An 18,648-nucleotide genomic window follows, 5' to 3' on the forward strand; every position below is an offset into this window, starting at 1 on the left:
CTTTAGTATAGAGTACTTACTGTATATTATAGTCTGCTTTAGTATAGAGTACTTACTGTATATTATAGTCTGCTTTAGTATAGAGTACTTACTGTATATTATAGTCTGCTTTAGTATAGAGTACTTACTGTATATTATAGTCTGCTTTAGTATAGAGTACTTACTGTATATTATAGTCTGCTTTAGTATAGAGTACTTACTGTATATTATAGTCTGCTTTAGTATAGAGTACTTACTGTATATTATAGTCTGCTTTAGTATAGAGTACTTACTGTATATTATAGTCTGCTTTAGTATAGAGTACTTACTGTATATTATAGTCTGCTTTAGTATAGAGTACTTACTGTATATTATAGTCTGCTTTAGTATAGAGTACTTACTGTATATTATAGTCTGCTTTAGTATAGAGTACTTACTGTATATTATAGTCTGCTTTAGTATAGAGTACTTACTGTATATTATAGTCTGCTTTAGTATAGAGTACTTACTGTATATTATAGTCTGCTTTAGTATAGAGTACTTACTGTATATTATAGTCTGCTTTAGTATAGAGTACTTACTGTATATTATAGTCTGCTTTAGTATAGAGTACTTACTGTATATTATAGTCTGCTTTAGTATAGAGTACTTACTGTATATTATAGTCTGCTTTAGTATAGAGTACTTACTGTATATTATAGTCTGCTTTAGTATAGAGTACTTACTGTATATTATAGTCTGCTTTAGTATAGAGTACTTACTGTATATTATAGTCTGCTTTAGTATAGAGTACTTACTGTATATTATAGTCTGCTTTAGTATAGAGTACTTACTGTATATTATAGTCTGCTTTAGTATAGAGTACTTACTGTATATTATAGTCTGCTTTAGTATAGAGTACTTACTGTATATTATAGTCTGCTTTAGTATAGAGTACTTACTGTATATTATAGTCTGCTTTAGTATAGAGTACTTACTGTATATTATAGTCTGCTTTAGTATAGAGTACTTACTGTATATTATAGTCTGCTTTAGTATAGAGTGCTTACTGTATATTATAGTCTGCTTTAGTATAGAGTACTTACTGTATATTATAGTCTGCTTTAGTATAGAGTACTTACTGTATATTATAGTCTGCTTTAGTATAGAGTACTTACTGTATATTATAGTCTGCTTTAGTATAGAGTACTTACTGTATATTATAGTCTGCTTTAGTATAGAGTACTTACTGTATATTATAGTCTGCTTTAGTATAGAGTACTTACTGTATATTATAGTCTGCTTTAGTATAGAGTACTTACTGTATATTATAGTCTGCTTTAGTATAGAGTACTTACTGTATATTATAGTCTGCTTTAGTATAGAGTACTTACTGTATATTATAGTCTGCTTTAGTATAGAGTACTTACTGTATATTATAGTCTGCTTTAGTATAGAGTACTTACTGTATATTATAGTCTGCTTTAGTATAGAGTACTTACTGTATATTATAGTCTGCTTTAGTATAGAGTACTTACTGTATATTATAGTCTGCTTTAGTATAGAGTACTTACTGTATATTATAGTCTGCTTTAGTATAGAGTACTTACTGTATATTATAGTCTGCTTTAGTATAGAGTACTTACTGTATATTATAGTCTGCTTTAGTATAGAGTACTTACTGTATATTATAGTCTGCTTTAGTATAGAGTACTTACTGTATATTATAGTCTGCTTTAGTATAGAGTACTTACTGTATATTATAGTCTGCTTTAGTATAGAGTACTTACTGTATATTATAGTCTGCTTTAGTATAGAGTACTTACTGTATATTATAGTCTGCTTTAGTATAGAGTACTTACTGTATATTATAGTCTGCTTTAGTATAGAGTACTTACTGTATATTATAGTCTGCTTTAGTATAGAGTACTTACTGTATATTATAGTCTGCTTTAGTATAGAGTACTTACTGTATATTATAGTCTGCTTTAGTATAGAGTACTTACTGTATATTATAGTCTGCTTTAGTATAGAGTACTTACTGTATATTATAGTCTGCTTTAGTATAGAGTACTTACTGTATATTATAGTCTGCTTTAGTATAGAGTACTTACTGTATATTATAGTCTGCTTTAGTATAGAGTACTTACTGTATATTATAGTCTGCTTTAGTATAGAGTACTTACTGTATATTATAGTCTGCTTTAGTATAGAGTACTTACTGTATATTATAGTCTGCTTTAGTATAGAGTACTTACTGTATATTATAGTCTGCTTTAGTATAGAGTACTTACTGTATATTATAGTCTGCTTTAGTATAGAGTACTTACTGTATATTATAGTCTGCTTTAGTATAGAGTACTTACTGTATATTATAGTCTGCTTTAGTATAGAGTACTTACTGTATATTATAGTCTGCTTTAGTATAGAGTACTTACTGTATATTATAGTCTGCTTTAGTATAGAGTACTTACTGTATATTATAGTCTGCTTTAGTATAGAGTACTTACTGTATATTATAGTCTGCTTTAGTATAGAGTACTTACTGTATATTATAGTCTGCTTTAGTATAGAGTACTTACTGTATATTATAGTCTGCTTTAGTATAGAGTACTTACTGTATATTATAGTCTGCTTTAGTATAGAGTACTTACTGTATATTATAGTCTACTTTAGTATAGAGTACTTACTGTATATTATAGTCTGCTTTAGTATAGAGTACTTACTGTATATTATAGTCTGCTTTAGTATAGAGTACTTACTGTATATTATAGTCTGCTTTAGTATAGAGTACTTACTGTATATTATAGTCTGCTTTAGTATAGAGTACTTACTGTATATTATAGTCTGCTTTAGTATAGAGTACTTACTGTATATTATAGTCTGCTTTAGTATAGAGTACTTACTGTATATTATAGTCTGCTTTAGTATAGAGTACTTACTGTATATTATAGTCTGCTTTAGTATAGAGTACTTACTGTATATTATAGTCTGCTTTAGTATAGAGTACTTACTGTATATTATAGTCTGCTTTAGTATAGAGTACTTACTGTATATTATAGTCTGCTTTAGTATAGAGTACTTACTGTATATTATAGTCTGCTTTAGTATAGAGTACTTACTGTATATTATAGTCTGCTTTAGTATAGAGTACTTACTGTATATTATAGTCTGCTTTAGTATAGAGTACTTACTGTATATTATAGTCTGCTTTAGTATAGAGTACTTACTGTATATTATAGTCTGCTTTAGTATAGAGTACTTACTGTATATTATAGTCTGCTTTAGTATAGAGTACTTACTGTATATTATAGTCTGCTTTAGTATAGAGTACTTACTGTATATTATAGTCTGCTTTAGTATAGAGTACTTACTGTATATTATAGTCTGCTTTAGTATAGAGTACTTACTGTATATTATAGTCTGCTTTAGTATAGAGTACTTACTGTATATTATAGTCTGCTTTAGTATAGAGTACTTACTGTATATTATAGTCTGCTTTAGTATAGAGTACTTACTGTATATTATAGTCTGCTTTAGTATAGAGTACTTACTGTATATTATAGTCTGCTTTAGTATAGAGTACTTACTGTATATTATAGTCTGCTTTAGTATAGAGTACTTACTGTATATTATAGTCTGCTTTAGTATAGAGTACTTACTGTATATTATAGTCTGCTTTAGTATAGAGTACTTACTGTATATTATAGTCTGCTTTAGTATAGAGTACTTACTGTATATTATAGTCTGCTTTAGTATAGAGTACTTACTGTATATTATAGTCTGCTTTAGTATAGAGTACTTACTGTATATTATAGTCTGCTTTAGTATAGAGTACTTACTGTATATTATAGTCTGCTTTAGTATAGAGTACTTACTGTATATTATAGTCTGCTTTAGTATAGAGTACTTACTGTATATTATAGTCTGCTTTAGTATAGAGTACTTACTGTATATTATAGTCTGCTTTAGTATAGAGTACTTACTGTATATTATAGTCTGCTTTAGTATAGAGTACTTACTGTATATTATAGTCTGCTTTAGTATAGAGTACTTACTGTATATTATAGTCTGCTTTAGTATAGAGTACTTACTGTATATTATAGTCTGCTTTAGTATAGAGTACTTACTGTATATTATAGTCTGCTTTAGTATAGAGTACTTACTGTATATTATAGTCTGCTTTAGTATAGAGTACTTACTGTATATTATAGTCTGCTTTAGTATAGAGTACTTACTGTATATTATAGTCTGCTTTAGTATAGAGTACTTACTGTATATTATAGTCTGCTTTAGTATAGAGTACTTACTGTATATTATAGTCTGCTTTAGTATAGAGTACTTACTGTATATTATAGTCTGCTTTAGTATAGAGTACTTACTGTATATTATAGTCTGCTTTAGTATAGAGTACTTACTGTATATTATAGTCTGCTTTAGTATAGAGTACTTACTGTATATTATAGTCTGCTTTAGTATAGAGTACTTACTGTATATTATAGTCTGCTTTAGTATAGAGTACTTACTGTATATTATAGTCTGCTTTAGTATAGAGTACTTACTGTATATTATAGTCTGCTTTAGTATAGAGTACTTACTGTATATTATAGTCTGCTTTAGTATAGAGTACTTACTGTATATTATAGTCTGCTTTAGTATAGAGTACTTACTGTATATTATAGTCTGCTTTAGTATAGAGTACTTACTGTATATTATAGTCTGCTTTAGTATAGAGTACTTACTGTATATTATAGTCTGCTTTAGTATAGAGTACTTACTGTATATTATAGTCTGCTTTAGTATAGAGTACTTACTGTATATTATAGTCTGCTTTAGTATAGAGTACTTACTGTATATTATAGTCTGCTTTAGTATAGAGTACTTACTGTATATTATAGTCTGCTTTAGTATAGAGTACTTACTGTATATTATAGTCTGCTTTAGTATAGAGTACTTACTGTATATTATAGTCTGCTTTAGTATAGAGTACTTACTGTATATTATAGTCTGCTTTAGTATAGAGTACTTACTGTATATTATAGTCTGCTTTAGTATAGAGTACTTACTGTATATTATAGTCTGCTTTAGTATAGAGTACTTACTGTATATTATAGTCTGCTTTAGTATAGAGTACTTACTGTATATTATAGTCTGCTTTAGTATAGAGTACTTACTGTATATTATAGTCTGCTTTAGTATAGAGTACTTACTGTATATTATAGTCTGCTTTAGTATAGAGTACTTACTGTATATTATAGTCTGCTTTAGTATAGAGTACTTACTGTATATTATAGTCTGCTTTAGTATAGAGTACTTACTGTATATTATAGTCTGCTTTAGTATAGAGTACTTACTGTATATTATAGTCTGCTTTAGTATAGAGTACTTACTGTATATTATAGTCTGCTTTAGTATAGAGTACTTACTGTATATTATAGTCTGCTTTAGTATAGAGTACTTACTGTATATTATAGTCTGCTTTAGTATAGAGTACTTACTGTATATTATAGTCTGCTTTAGTATAGAGTACTTACTGTATATTATAGTCTGCTTTAGTATAGAGTACTTACTGTATATTATAGTCTGCTTTAGTATAGAGTACTTACTGTATATTATAGTCTGCTTTAGTATAGAGTACTTACTGTATATTATAGTCTGCTTTAGTATAGAGTACTTACTGTATATTATAGTCTGCTTTAGTATAGAGTACTTACTGTATATTATAGTCTGCTTTAGTATAGAGTACTTACTGTATATTATAGTCTGCTTTAGTATAGAGTACTTACTGTATATTATAGTCTGCTTTAGTATAGAGTACTTACTGTATATTATAGTCTGCTTTAGTATAGAGTACTTACTGTATATTATAGTCTGCTTTAGTATAGAGTACTTACTGTATATTATAGTCTGCTTTAGTATAGAGTACTTACTGTATATTATAGTCTGCTTTAGTATAGAGTACTTACTGTATATTATAGTCTGCTTTAGTATAGAGTACTTACTGTATATTATAGTCTGCTTTAGTATAGAGTACTTACTGTATATTATAGTCTGCTTTAGTATAGAGTACTTACTGTATATTATAGTCTGCTTTAGTATAGAGTACTTACTGTATATTATAGTCTGCTTTAGTATAGAGTACTTACTGTATATTATAGTCTGCTTTAGTATAGAGTACTTACTGTATATTATAGTCTGCTTTAGTATAGAGTACTTACTGTATATTATAGTCTGCTTTAGTATAGAGTACTTACTGTATATTATAGTCTGCTTTAGTATAGAGTACTTACTGTATATTATAGTCTGCTTTAGTATAGAGTACTTACTGTATATTATAGTCTGCTTTAGTATAGAGTACTTACTGTATATTATAGTCTGCTTTAGTATAGAGTACTTACTGTATATTATAGTCTGCTTTAGTATAGAGTACTTACTGTATATTATAGTCTGCTTTAGTATAGAGTACTTACTGTATATTATAGTCTGCTTTAGTATAGAGTACTTACTGTATATTATAGTCTGCTTTAGTATAGAGTACTTACTGTATATTATAGTCTGCTTTAGTATAGAGTACTTACTGTATATTATAGTCTGCTTTAGTATAGAGTACTTACTGTATATTATAGTCTGCTTTAGTATAGAGTACTTACTGTATATTATAGTCTGCTTTAGTATAGAGTACTTACTGTATATTATAGTCTGCTTTAGTATAGAGTACTTACTGTATATTATAGTCTGCTTTAGTATAGAGTACTTACTGTATATTATAGTCTGCTTTAGTATAGAGTACTTACTGTATATTATAGTCTGCTTTAGTATAGAGTACTTACTGTATATTATAGTCTGCTTTAGTATAGAGTACTTACTGTATATTATAGTCTGCTTTAGTATAGAGTACTTACTGTATATTATAGTCTGCTTTAGTATAGAGTACTTACTGTATATTATAGTCTGCTTTAGTATAGAGTACTTTGTATATTATAGTCTATTATAGTCTGCTTTATGTATAGAGTACTTACTGTATATTATAGTCTGCTTTAGTATAGAGTACTTACTGTATATTATAGTCTGCTTTAGTATAGAGTACTTACTGTATATTATAGTCTGCTTTAGTATAGAGTACTTACTGTATATTATAGTCTGCTTTAGTATAGAGTACTTACTGTATATTATAGTCTGCTTTAGTATAGAGTACTTACTGTATATTATAGTCTGCTTTAGTATAGAGTACTTACTGTATATTATAGTCTGCTTTAGTATAGAGTACTTACTGTATATTATAGTCTGCTTTAGTATAGAGTACTTACTGTATATTATAGTCTGCTTTAGTATAGAGTACTTACTGTATATTATAGTCTGCTTTAGTATAGAGTACTTACTGTATATTATAGTCTGCTTTAGTATAGAGTACTTACTGTATATTATAGTCTGCTTTAGTATAGAGTACTTACTGTATATTATAGTCTGCTTTAGTATAGAGTACTTACTGTATATTATAGTCTGCTTTAGTATAGAGTACTTACTGTATATTATAGTCTGCTTTAGTATAGAGTACTTACTGTATATTATAGTCTGCTTTAGTATAGAGTACTTACTGTATATTATAGTCTGCTTTAGTATAGAGTACTTACTGTATATTATAGTCTGCTTTAGTATAGAGTACTTACTGTATATTATAGTCTGCTTTAGTATAGAGTACTTACTGTATATTATAGTCTGCTTTAGTATAGAGTACTTACTGTATATTATAGTCTGCTTTAGTATAGAGTACTTACTGTATATTATAGTCTGCTTTAGTATAGAGTACTTAGTGTATATTATAGTCTGCTTTAGTATAGAGTACTTACTGTATATTATAGTCTGCTTTAGTATAGAGTACTTAGTGTATATTATAGTCTACTTTAGTATAGAGTACTTACTGTATATTAGTGTGCTTTAGTATAGAGTACTTACTGTATATTTTAGTCTGCTTTAGTATAGAGTACTTACTGTATATTATAGTCTGCTTTAGTATAGAGTACTTACTGTATATTATAGTCTGCTTTAGTATAGAATACTTACTGTATATTATAGTCTGCTTTAGTATAGAGTACTTAGTGTATATTATAGTCTGCTTTAGTATAGAGTACTTACTGTATATTATAGTCTGCTTTAGTATAGAGTACTTACTGTATATTATAGTCTGCTTTAGTATAGAGTGCTTACTGTATATTATAGTCTGCTTTAGTATAGAGTACTTACTGTATATTATAGTCTGCTTTAGTATAGAGTACTTACTGTATATTATAGTCTGCTTTAGTATAGAGTACTTACTGTATATTATAGTCTGCTTTAGTATAGAGTGCTTACTGTATATTATAGTCTGCTTTAGTATAGAGTACTTACTGTATATTATAGTCTGCTTTAGTATAGAGTACTTACTGTATATTATAGTCTGCTTTAGTATAGAGTACTTACTGTATATTATAGTCTGCTTTAGTATAGAGTACTTACTGTATATTATAGTCTGCTTTAGTATAGAGTACTTACTGTATATTATAGTCTGGTTTAGTATAGGGTACTTACTGTATATTATAGTCTGCTTTAGTATAGGGTACTTACTGTATATTAGTTTGCTTTAGTATAGAGTACTTACTGTATATTATAGTCTGCTTTAGTATAGAGTACTTACTGTATATTAGTTTGCTTTAGTATAGAGTACTTACTGTATATGATATTCTGCTTTAGTATAGAGTACTTAGTGTATATTATAGTCTGCTTTAGTATAGAGTACTTACTGTATATTATAGTCTGCTTTAGTATAGAGTACTTACTGTATATTATAGTCTGCTTTAGTATAGAGTACTTACTGTATATTATAGTCTGCTTTAGTATAGAGTACTTACTGTATATTATAGTCTGCTTTAGTATAGAGTACTTACTGTATATTATATGTAATAGAATAAAAATAAAAATACATAGAATTGTTTTCTGTATATTATTCAAGAATAGGGACTTCACTGCAAAGAAAGACAGACTGATGACCAACCAGAGAGACTGATGACCAACCAGAGAGACTGATGACCAACCAGAGAGACTGATGACCAACCAGAGAGACTGATGACCAACCAGAGAGACTGATGACCAACCAGAGAGACTGATGACCAACCAGAGAGACTGATGACCAACCAGAGAGACTGATGACCAACCAGAGAGACTGATGACCAACCAGAGAGACTGATGACCAACCAGACAGACTGATGACCAACCAGACAGACTGATGACCAACCAGAGAGACTGATGACCAACCAGACAGACTGATGACCAACCAGACAGACTGATGACCAACCAGACAGACTGATGACCAACCAGACAGACTGATGACCAACCAGAGAGACTGATGACCAACCAGAGAGACTGATGACCAACCAGAGAGACTGATGACCAACCAGAGAGACTGATGACCAACCAGAGAGACTGATGACCAACCAGACAGACTGATGACCAACCAGACAGACTGATGACCAACCAGACAGACTGATGACCAACCAGAGAGACTGATGACCAACCAGAGAGACTGATGACCAACCAGAGAGACTGATGACCAACCAGAGAGACTGATGACCAACCAGAGAGACTGATGACCAACCAGAGAGACTGATGACCAACCAGACAGACTGATGACCAACCAGACAGACTGATGACCAACCAGAGAGACTGATGACCAACCAGAGAGACTGATGACCAACCAGACAGACTGATGACCAACCAGACAGACTGATGACCAACCAGAGAGACTGATGACCAACCAGAGAGACTGATGACCAACCAGACAGACTGATGACCAACCAGAGAGACTGATGACCAACCAGACAGACTGATGACCAACCATACAGACTGATGACCAACCAGACAGACTGATGACCAACCAGAGAGACTGATGACCAACCAGAGAGACTGATGACCAACCAGAGAGACTGATGACCAACCAGAGAGATGCAGGTTTTTAACTGTGTTGTGTGTGCATGTTTCAGGACTGCTGAATCACCCAGGACCCCACAGGCCTCTGATAGCCGACGATGAGGATGAGGAAGATGATGTCATGAGTGATGATGATGAGGAAGAGGGGCATCATGTAGAGAACGAGGTCGGACCCAGCGCGGATGGGGTAGTGGTAGACCCCTCCCAATCCAAATCCACCATTGAGGATCACATCTTCGAGCACCTACCACCCAGACTACACAAAGGTAGGATTTTAGATTAAAGAACGGCAACAGAATCTCAGTGAGCAAAATTGGTTGAAAATATGTATTTCCAAACAGAAATACGTATTTTCAACGTCTTTTAAACATATTTTAAACATATTTTACTCGTAGGGATGGCTAAAATAAAAGTGATATATCGTTTCCCACGCATTTAGAGGAAACATGAATAGGGGTTGTCAACATTTCAACACAAAGCCTTTCTCAAGACCAGTCTCCAGATCAAAGTCTCAGAAAAGGCATGAGACTACTGACAAATATCCAATCAACGAGACTGGACTTGAGAAAGGCCTTGTAAGGAAGCCTTGTCCGAGCCAGAACGGCCCATAGGGCAGGAGCCTACCTCTTGTTTCTGTGAGGCAGCTGATGTTTAAGGACACCCCTTAGACAGGAAGCTAGAAAGGCCTTGTGCTGAACAACTATATCGTATCGTATGTAGCTCCAGCAGATCCACTGTGTAGTGCTGCTGACCTTTGGTGCAGTATTTTCTGCCCTGTATTTAGGAAACGTTTGAATGAGTGAGTGTCTCTCTTCTCTCTGCCTCCCTCTGTTGGCAGAGTAAAGAACAGCAGCAGCTATGTATTGTTCCCCATGTAGTTAGAGAATATTCTGACTGTTCTCTCTCCTCTCTGCCTCCCTCTGGAGTGTAGATCTAGGATCAGTTTTGACTCTTAGATAAACATGAATAAGTTTACATGGACAGAGGAGACCTGATCCTAGCTCAGCACTCCTACTCTGAGATGCTTCATATACAAACCCTGGTGATGGATTATTGCTTGCTCTGTCTCCCTCTGTAGCTCCCTCTTTCTCCCTCTGTAGCTCTCTCTGTAGCTCCCTCTGTAGCTCCCCCTGTCTCCCTCTGTAGCTCTCTCTGTAGCTCCCTCTGTAGCTCTCTCTGTAGCTCTCTCTGTAGCTCCATCTGTAGCTCTCTCTGTATCTCCCTCTGTCTCCCTCTCTCTCTCCCTCTGTAGCTCTCGCTGTAGCTCCCTCTGCCTCCCTCTGTAGCTCTCTCTGTAGCTCCCCCTGTTTCCCTCTGTAGCTCTCTCTGTAGCTCTCTCTGTAGCTCCCTCTGTATCTCTCTCTGTAGCTCTCTCTGTAGATCCCTCTGTAGCTCCCTCTGCAGCTCTCTATGTAGCTCCCTCTGTCTCCCTCTGTAGCTCTCTATGTAGCTCCCCCTGTCTCTCTCTGTAGCTCTCTCTGTAGCTCTCTCTGTGTCTCCCTCTGTAGCTCTCTATGTAGCTCCCTCTGTCTCTCTCTGTATCTCTCTCTGTAGCTCTCTCTGTGTCTCTCTCTGTAGCTCCCTCTGTATCTCTCTCTGTAGCTCCCTCTGTCTCCCTCTGTAGCTCTCTCTGTAGCTCTCTCTGTATCTCCCTCTGTAGCTCCCTCTGTAGCTCCCTCTGTTTCCCTCTGTAGCTCTCTCTGTAGCTCCCTCTGTCTCCCTCTGTATCTCTCTCTGTATCTCTCTCTGTAGCTCTCTCTGTATCTCTCTCTGTAGCTCTCTCTGTAGCTCCCTCTGTCTCCCTCTGTCTCACTCTGTAGCTCTCTCTGTAGCTCTCTCTGTAGCTCTCTCTGTAGCTCCCTCTGTAGCTCTCTCTGTATCGCTCTCTGTATTTCCCTCTGTAGCTCCCTCTGTCTCCCTCTGTCTCTCTCTGTAGCTCCCTCTAGCTCTCTCTGTATCTCCCTCTGTCGCTCCCTCTGTAGCTCCCTCTGTCTCCCTCTGTAGCTCTCTCTGTAGCTCCCCCTGTCTCCCTCTGTAGCTCCCTCTGTAGCTCCCTCTGTAGCTCTCTCTGTAGCTCTCTCTGTAGCTCTCTCTGTAGCTCCCTCTGTCTCCCTCTATAGCTCTCTCTGTAGCTCTCTCTGTAGCTCCCTCTGTTATTCCCTCTGTAGCTCTCTCTGTATCTCTCTCTGTATCTCTCTCTGTAGCTCCCTCTGTCTCCCTCTGTAGCTCTCTCTGTAGCTCTCTCTGTATATCTCTCTGTAGCTCCCTCTGTCTCCCTCTGTAGCTCTCTCTGTATCTCTCTCTGTATCTCCCTCTGTAGCTCCCTCTGTCTCCCTCTGTCTCTCTCTGTAGCTCCCTCTAGCTCTCTCTGTATTTCCCTCTGTATCTCCCTCTGTAGCTCCCTCTGTCTCCCTCTGTAGCTCTCTCTGTAGCTCCCTCTGTCTCCCTCTGTCTCCCTCTGTAGCTCTCTCTGTATCTCTCTCTGTAGCTCTCTCTGTAGCTCCCTCTGTCTCTCTCTGTATCTCTCTCTGTAGCTCCCTCTGTAGCTCCCTCTGTAGCTCTCTCTGTATCTCTCTCTGTAGCTCTCTCTGTAGCTCCCTCTGTCTCTCTCTGTATCTCTCTCTGTAGCTCCCTCTGTAGCTCCCTCTGTAGCTCTCTCTGTAGCTCCCTCTGTAGCTCCCTCTGTCTCCCTCTGTCTCCCTCTGTAGCTCTCTCTGTAGCTCCCTCTGTAGCTCCCTCTGTAGCTCTCTCTGTCTCTCTCTGTATCTCTCTCTGTAGCTCTCTCTGTAGCTCCTTCTGTAGCTCCCTCTGTAGCTCTCTCTGTAGCTCCCTCTGTAGCTCCCACTGTAGCTCTCTCTGTCTCTCTCTCTGTAGCTCTCTCTGTAGCTCCCTCTGTAGCTCTCTCTGTAGCTCCCTCTGTAGCTCTCTCTGTAGCTCTCTCTGTAGCTCCCTCTGTAGCTCTCTCTGTATCTCCCTCTGTAGCTCTCTCTGTAGCTCTCTCTGTATCTCTCTGCACCTCCCGCTGTCTCCCTCTGTAGCTCTCTCCCTCTGTAGCTCCCTCTGTAGCTCTCTCTGTCTCTCTCTCTGTAGCTCCCTCTGTAGCTCCCTCTGTATCTCTCTCTGTAGCTCCCTCTGTCTCCCTCTGTAGCTTTCTCTGTAGCTCTCTCTGTATCTCCCTCTGTATCTCCCTCTGTAGCTCTCTCTGTAGCTCCCTCTGTAGCTCTCTCTGTAGCTCTCTCTGTAGCTCTCTCTGTATCTCTCTCTGTAGCTCCCTCTGTAGCTCCCTCTGTCTCCCTCTGTCTCTCTCTGTAGCTCCCTCTAGCTCTCTCTGTATCTCCCTCTGTAGCTCCCTCTGTAGCTCCCTCTGTCTCCCTCTGTATCTCTCTCTGTAGCTCCCTCTGTCTCCCTCTGCCTCCCTCTGTATCTCTCTCTGTAGCTCTCTCTGTAGCTCTCTCTGTATCTCTCTGTAGCTCTCTCTGTAGCTCCCTCTGTAGCTCCCTCTGTAGCTCTCTCTGTCTCTCTCTGTATCTCTCTCTGTAGCTCTCTCTGTAGCTCCTTCTGTAGCTCCCTCTGTAGCTCTCTCTGTAGCTCCCTCTGTAGCTCCCACTGTAGCTCTCTCTGTCTCTCTCTCTGTAGCTCTCTCTGTAGCTCCCTCTGTAGCTCTCTCTGTAGCTCCCTCTGTAGCTCTCTCTGTAGCTCTCTCTGTAGCTCTCTCTGTAGCTCCCTCTGTAGCTCCCTCTGTAGCTCTCTCTGTAGCTCTCTCTGTATCTCTCTGCACCTCCCGCTGTCTCCCTCTGTAGCTCTCTCCCTCTGTATCTCCCTCTGTAGCTCTCTCTGTCTCTCTCTCTGTAGCTCCCTCTGTATCTCCCTCTGTAGCTCTCTCTGTAGTTCCCTCTGTCTCCCTCTGTAGCTTTCTCTAGCTCTCTCTGTAGCTCCCTCTGTAGCTCCCTCTGTAGCTCTCTCTGTAGCTCCCTCTGTCTCCCTCTGTAGCTTTCTCTGTAGCTCTCTGTAGCTCTCTCTGCACCTCCCGCTGTCTCCCTCTGTTGCTCTCTCCCTCTGTAGCTCCCTCTGTAGCTCCCTCTGTAGCTCTCTCTGTAGCTCTCTCTGTAGCTCTCTCTGTAGCTCCCTCTAGCTCTCTCTGTATCTCCCTCTGTCTCCCTCTGTAGCTCTCTCTGTAGCTCCCTCTGTCTCCCTCTGTCTCCCTCTGTAGCTCTCTCTGTAGCTCTCTCTGTATCTCTCTCTGTAGCTCTCTCTGTAGCTCCCCCTGTCTCCCTCTGTAGCTCCCTCTGTATCTCCCTCTGTAGCTCCCTCTGTAGCTCCCCCTGTCTCCCTCTGTAGCTCTCTCTCTCTCTATAGCTCTCTCTGTAGCTCTCTCTGTAGCTCACATCTTTCCAGTTCTCTCCCTTTCAATAACCACTCAGCATGAAAGGGGAAAAAAATATAATGCTCTGATCCAGTGGAAACGTCATAAAATAGGCCTACCTGATAACTTCTTATCCCTTACGCAAATAGCCTACAGCTGTGTATCTCTGTCTGGAGCTCACTGGCTCGGGAAACTCTGAGGGCCCAGAATATTTTATACAATGTTGCAAGTTTGCTAGCACCAGCTTCAGGCTGGACCAAGTTAATAGTTGATACAATGTTTCAAGTTCCTTGCAGACAGGCCTGCATTGCCAATGTGATTTATCAGGATATTTTCTACCTGCAGGCTGCAATGTTTTTATTTGTTGGCTTTATGGAGGCTATTTTTACATAGTTGGCAACGGCAATGGAAGTTACATTTAGATTTGTATCATTTTCATTTAAATTGAATTTAGATTAACCACATGACATTGATGTTGAGATATGAAGACTTTATTATAAATGAAATGAAACTGGTTTTCCACGAAAATGTGCATATGAAAACCATAACTGTAGAAATGGTACGGTAACTTGGCGCTCCGAATGGAAAAGGAAAACCGACCGCTGGTGTAGCCTACTACCGGCCACTTCAGGAGCTTAAAGGGCAGAATCTGCGAAGGCCAGGAGCAGCGGGAGGAAGAGAGTCGGGAACAGGTTTCTTCCTTCCTGTTAGGCTATATTGATCTCTGGCTCCCTCTTTAGTATTTTGTGCGTCTTCATTTTCAATCGCAGTGCTTAAAGCATCTGTCACGATCGTTCATGAACGAGAAGGACCAAGGCGCAGCGTGATATGCATTCATATTTATTTCATGAAATAAACGCACAACCAAAACAACAAACGAAACGTGACGTCCAAGGTAGACAAATAACATACCTCACACGGAACAAGATCCCACACCCCACTAGTGCCAACAGGCTACCTAAGTATGGTCCCCAATCAGAGACAACGAGCTACAGCTGCCTCTGATTGGGAACCACCCTGGCCAACATAGATCTAAACGATCTAGAAACTAACATAGACAAACCCAACACAGAAAATACACACCCTGACTCAACCAATACAAGTCCCTAGAGTCAGGGCGTGACAGCATCAGACAAGCTCAGTAGCCTACATATAGTTTTATTCAAACATATATGGGAAAAATACACGTTTATGTTGACCAACAGACAACTCTCGGTCCAACAAGATTTTATTTTGTCAGGGACAGCCCTACTCATATATTTAGGTAATGTTTTTAGTGAGTGAGTTGTTCTCTCTGCCTCCTTCTGTAACTCTCTCATGTGTTTAGGGAATGTTTTTAGTGAGTGAATTGTACTCTTGCCTGTCTCTACCTCTGTTCTCTTGGTTCTCTCTGTAACTCTGGAGGTGTATTGTAGCATGCTGTGTATTCAGGGAGTGTTTTGAGTGTTCTAAGTGTTCTCTCTTCTCTCTGTCTCTCTCTGTAGCTCTGGTTCTAGAGTGTTCTAAGTGTTCTCTCTTCTCTCTGTCTCACTCTGTAGCTCTGGTTCTAGAGTGTTCTAAGTGTTCTCTCTTCTCTCTGTCTCACTCTGTAGCTCTGGTTCTAGAGTGTTCTAAGTGTTCTCTCTTCTCTCTGTCTCTCTCTGTAGCTCTGGTTCTAGAGTGTTCTAAGTGTTCTCTCTTCTCTCTGTCTCTCTCTATAGCTCTGGTTCTAGAGTGTTCTAAGTGTTCTCTCTTCTCTCTGTCTCTCTCTGTAGCGCTGGTTCTAGAGTGTTCTAAGTGTTCTCTCTTCTCTCTGTCTCTCTCTGTAGCTCTGGTTCTAGAGTGTTCTAAGTGTTCTCTCTGTCTCTCTCTGTAGCTCTGGTTCTAGAGTGTTCTAAGTGTTCTCTTTTCTCTCTGTCTCTCTCTGTAGCTCTGGTGGAAGCCTGCAAGGAGAGATACAGTCTGGGCCAGTCGCTAAGCAACCTGCTGCCAGTCAGGATGGTGACGACTATGATGCTTCCCTATACCCTCCCCCTGGAGTCTGCTCTGTCCATGACTGTTAGGTAAGACTAGACCCTATACCCTGGAGTCTGCTCTGTCCATGACTGTTAGGTAAGACTAGACCCTATACCCTGGAGTCTGCTCTGTCCATGACTGTTAGGTAAGACTAGACCCTATACCCTGGAGTCTGCTCTGTCCATGACTGTTAGGTAAGACTAGACCCTATACCCTGGAGTCTGCTCTGTCCATGACTGTTAGGTAAGACTAGACCCTAGACCCTGGAGTCTGCTCTGTCCATGACTGTTAGGTAAGACTAGACCCTATACCCTGGAGTCTGCTCTGTCCATGACTGTTAGGTAAGACTAGACCCTATACCCTGGAGTCTGCTCTGTCCATGACTGTTAGGTAAGACTAGACCCTATACCCTGGAGTCTGCTCTGTCCATGACTGTTAGGTAAGACTAGACCCTATACCCTGGAGTCTGCTCTGTCCATGACTGTTAGGTAAGACTAGACCCTATACCCTGGAGTCTGCTCTGTCCATGACTGTTAGGTAAGACTAGACCCTATACCCTGGAGTCTGCTCTGTCCATGACTGCTAGGTAAGACTAGACCCTATACCCTGGAGTCTGCTCTGTCCATGACTGTTAGGTAAGACTAGACCCTATACCCTGGAGTCTGCTCTGTCCATGACTGTTAGGTAAGACTAGACCCTATACCCTGGAGTCTGCTCTGTCCATGACTGTTAGGTAAGACTAGACCCTATACCCTGGAGTCTGCTCTGTCCATGACTGTTAGGTAAGACTAGACCCTATACCCTGGAGTCTGCTCTGTCCATGACTGTTAGGTAAGACTAGACCCTATACCCTGGAGTCTGCTCTGTCCATGACTGTTAGGTAAGACTAGACCCTATACCCTGGAGTCTGCTCTGTCCATGACTGTTAGGTAAGACTAGACCCTATACCCTGGAGTCTGCTCTGTCCATGACTGTTAGGTAAGACTAGACCCTCCCCCTGGAGTCTGCTCTGTCCATGACTGTTAGGTAAGACTAGACCCTATACCCTCCCCCTGGAGTCTGCTCTGTCCATGACTGTTAGGTAAGACTAGACCCTATACCCTGGAGTCTGCTCTGTCCATGACTGTTAGGTAAGACTAGACCCTATACCCTGGAGTCTGCTCTGTCCATGACTGTTAGGTAAGACTAGACCCTATACCCTGGAGTCTGCTCTGTCCATGACTGTTAGGTAAGACTAGACCCTATACCCTGGAGTCTGCTCTGTCCATGACTGTTAGGTAAGACTAGACCCTATACCCTGGAGTCTGCTCTGTCCATGACTGTTAGGTAAGACTAGACCCTATACCCTGGAGTCTGCTCTGTCCATGACTGTTAGGTAAGACTAGACCCTATACCCTATACCCTGGAGTCTGCTCTGTCCATGACTGTTAGGTAAGACTAGACCCTATACCCTGGAGTCTGCTCTGTCCATGACTGTTAGGTAAGACTAGACCCTATACCCTGGAGTCTGCTCTGTCCATGACTGTTAGGTAAGACTCTCCCCCTGGAGTCTGCTCTGTCCATGACTGTTAGGTAAGACTAGACCCTATACCCTGGAGTCTGCTCTGTCCATGACTGTTAGGTAAGACTAGACCCTATACCCTGGAGTCTGCTCTGTCCATGACTGTTAGGTAAGACTAGACCCTATACCCTGGAGTCTGCTCTGTCCATGACTGTTAGGTAAGACTAGACCCTATACCCTGGAGTCTGCTCTGTCCATGACTGTTAGGTAAGACTAGATCCTATACCCTGGAGTCTGCTCTGTCCATGACTGTTAGGTAAGACTAGACCCTCCCCTGGAGTCTGCTCTGTCCATGACTGTTAGGTAAGACTAGACCCTATACCGAGTCTGCTCTATCCATGACTGTTAGGTAAGACTAGACCCTATACCCTGGAGTCTGCTCTGTCCATGACTGTTAGGTAAGACTAGACCCTATACCCTGGAGTCTGCTCTGTCCATGACTGTTAGGTAAGACTAGACCCTAAACCCTGGAGTCTGCTCTGTCCATGACTGTTAGGTAAGACTAGACCCTATACCCTGGAGTCTGTTCTGTCCATGACTGTTAGGTAAGACTAGACCCTCCCCCTGGAGTCTGCTCTGTCCATGACTGTTAGGTAAGACTAGACCCTATACCCTATACCCTGGAGTCTGCTCTGTCCATGACTGTTAGGTAAGACTAGACCCTATACCCTGGAGTCTGCTCTGTCCATGACTGTTAGGTAAGACTAGACCCTATACCCTGGAGTCTGCTCTGTCCATGACTGTTAGGTAAGACTAGACCCTATACCCTGGAGTCTGCTCTGTCCATGACTGTTAGGTAAGACTAGACCCT

At 38.7% G+C, this 18,648-nt stretch overlaps 1 protein-coding gene across 1 annotated transcript in view; it reads left to right on the forward strand.

Annotated features, from left to right (window-relative positions):
* LOC121531591 (patatin-like phospholipase domain-containing protein 2) overlaps window positions 1–18,648 on the forward strand; it is a 44,080-nt gene that overhangs the window by 15,806 nt on the left and 9,626 nt on the right. The window contains exons 6-7 of the mRNA XM_045227104.1: window positions 9,972–10,184; window positions 16,191–16,323. Coding sequence (XP_045083039.1) covers window positions 9,972–10,184; window positions 16,191–16,323 — 346 coding nt within the window. The remainder of the gene's footprint in view (window positions 1–9,971; window positions 10,185–16,190; window positions 16,324–18,648) is intronic.

Source organism: Coregonus clupeaformis, chromosome 19 (assembly GCF_020615455.1).
Source record: "Coregonus clupeaformis isolate EN_2021a chromosome 19, ASM2061545v1, whole genome shotgun sequence".
Classification (NCBI taxonomy): Eukaryota; Metazoa; Chordata; class Actinopteri; order Salmoniformes; family Salmonidae; genus Coregonus; species Coregonus clupeaformis.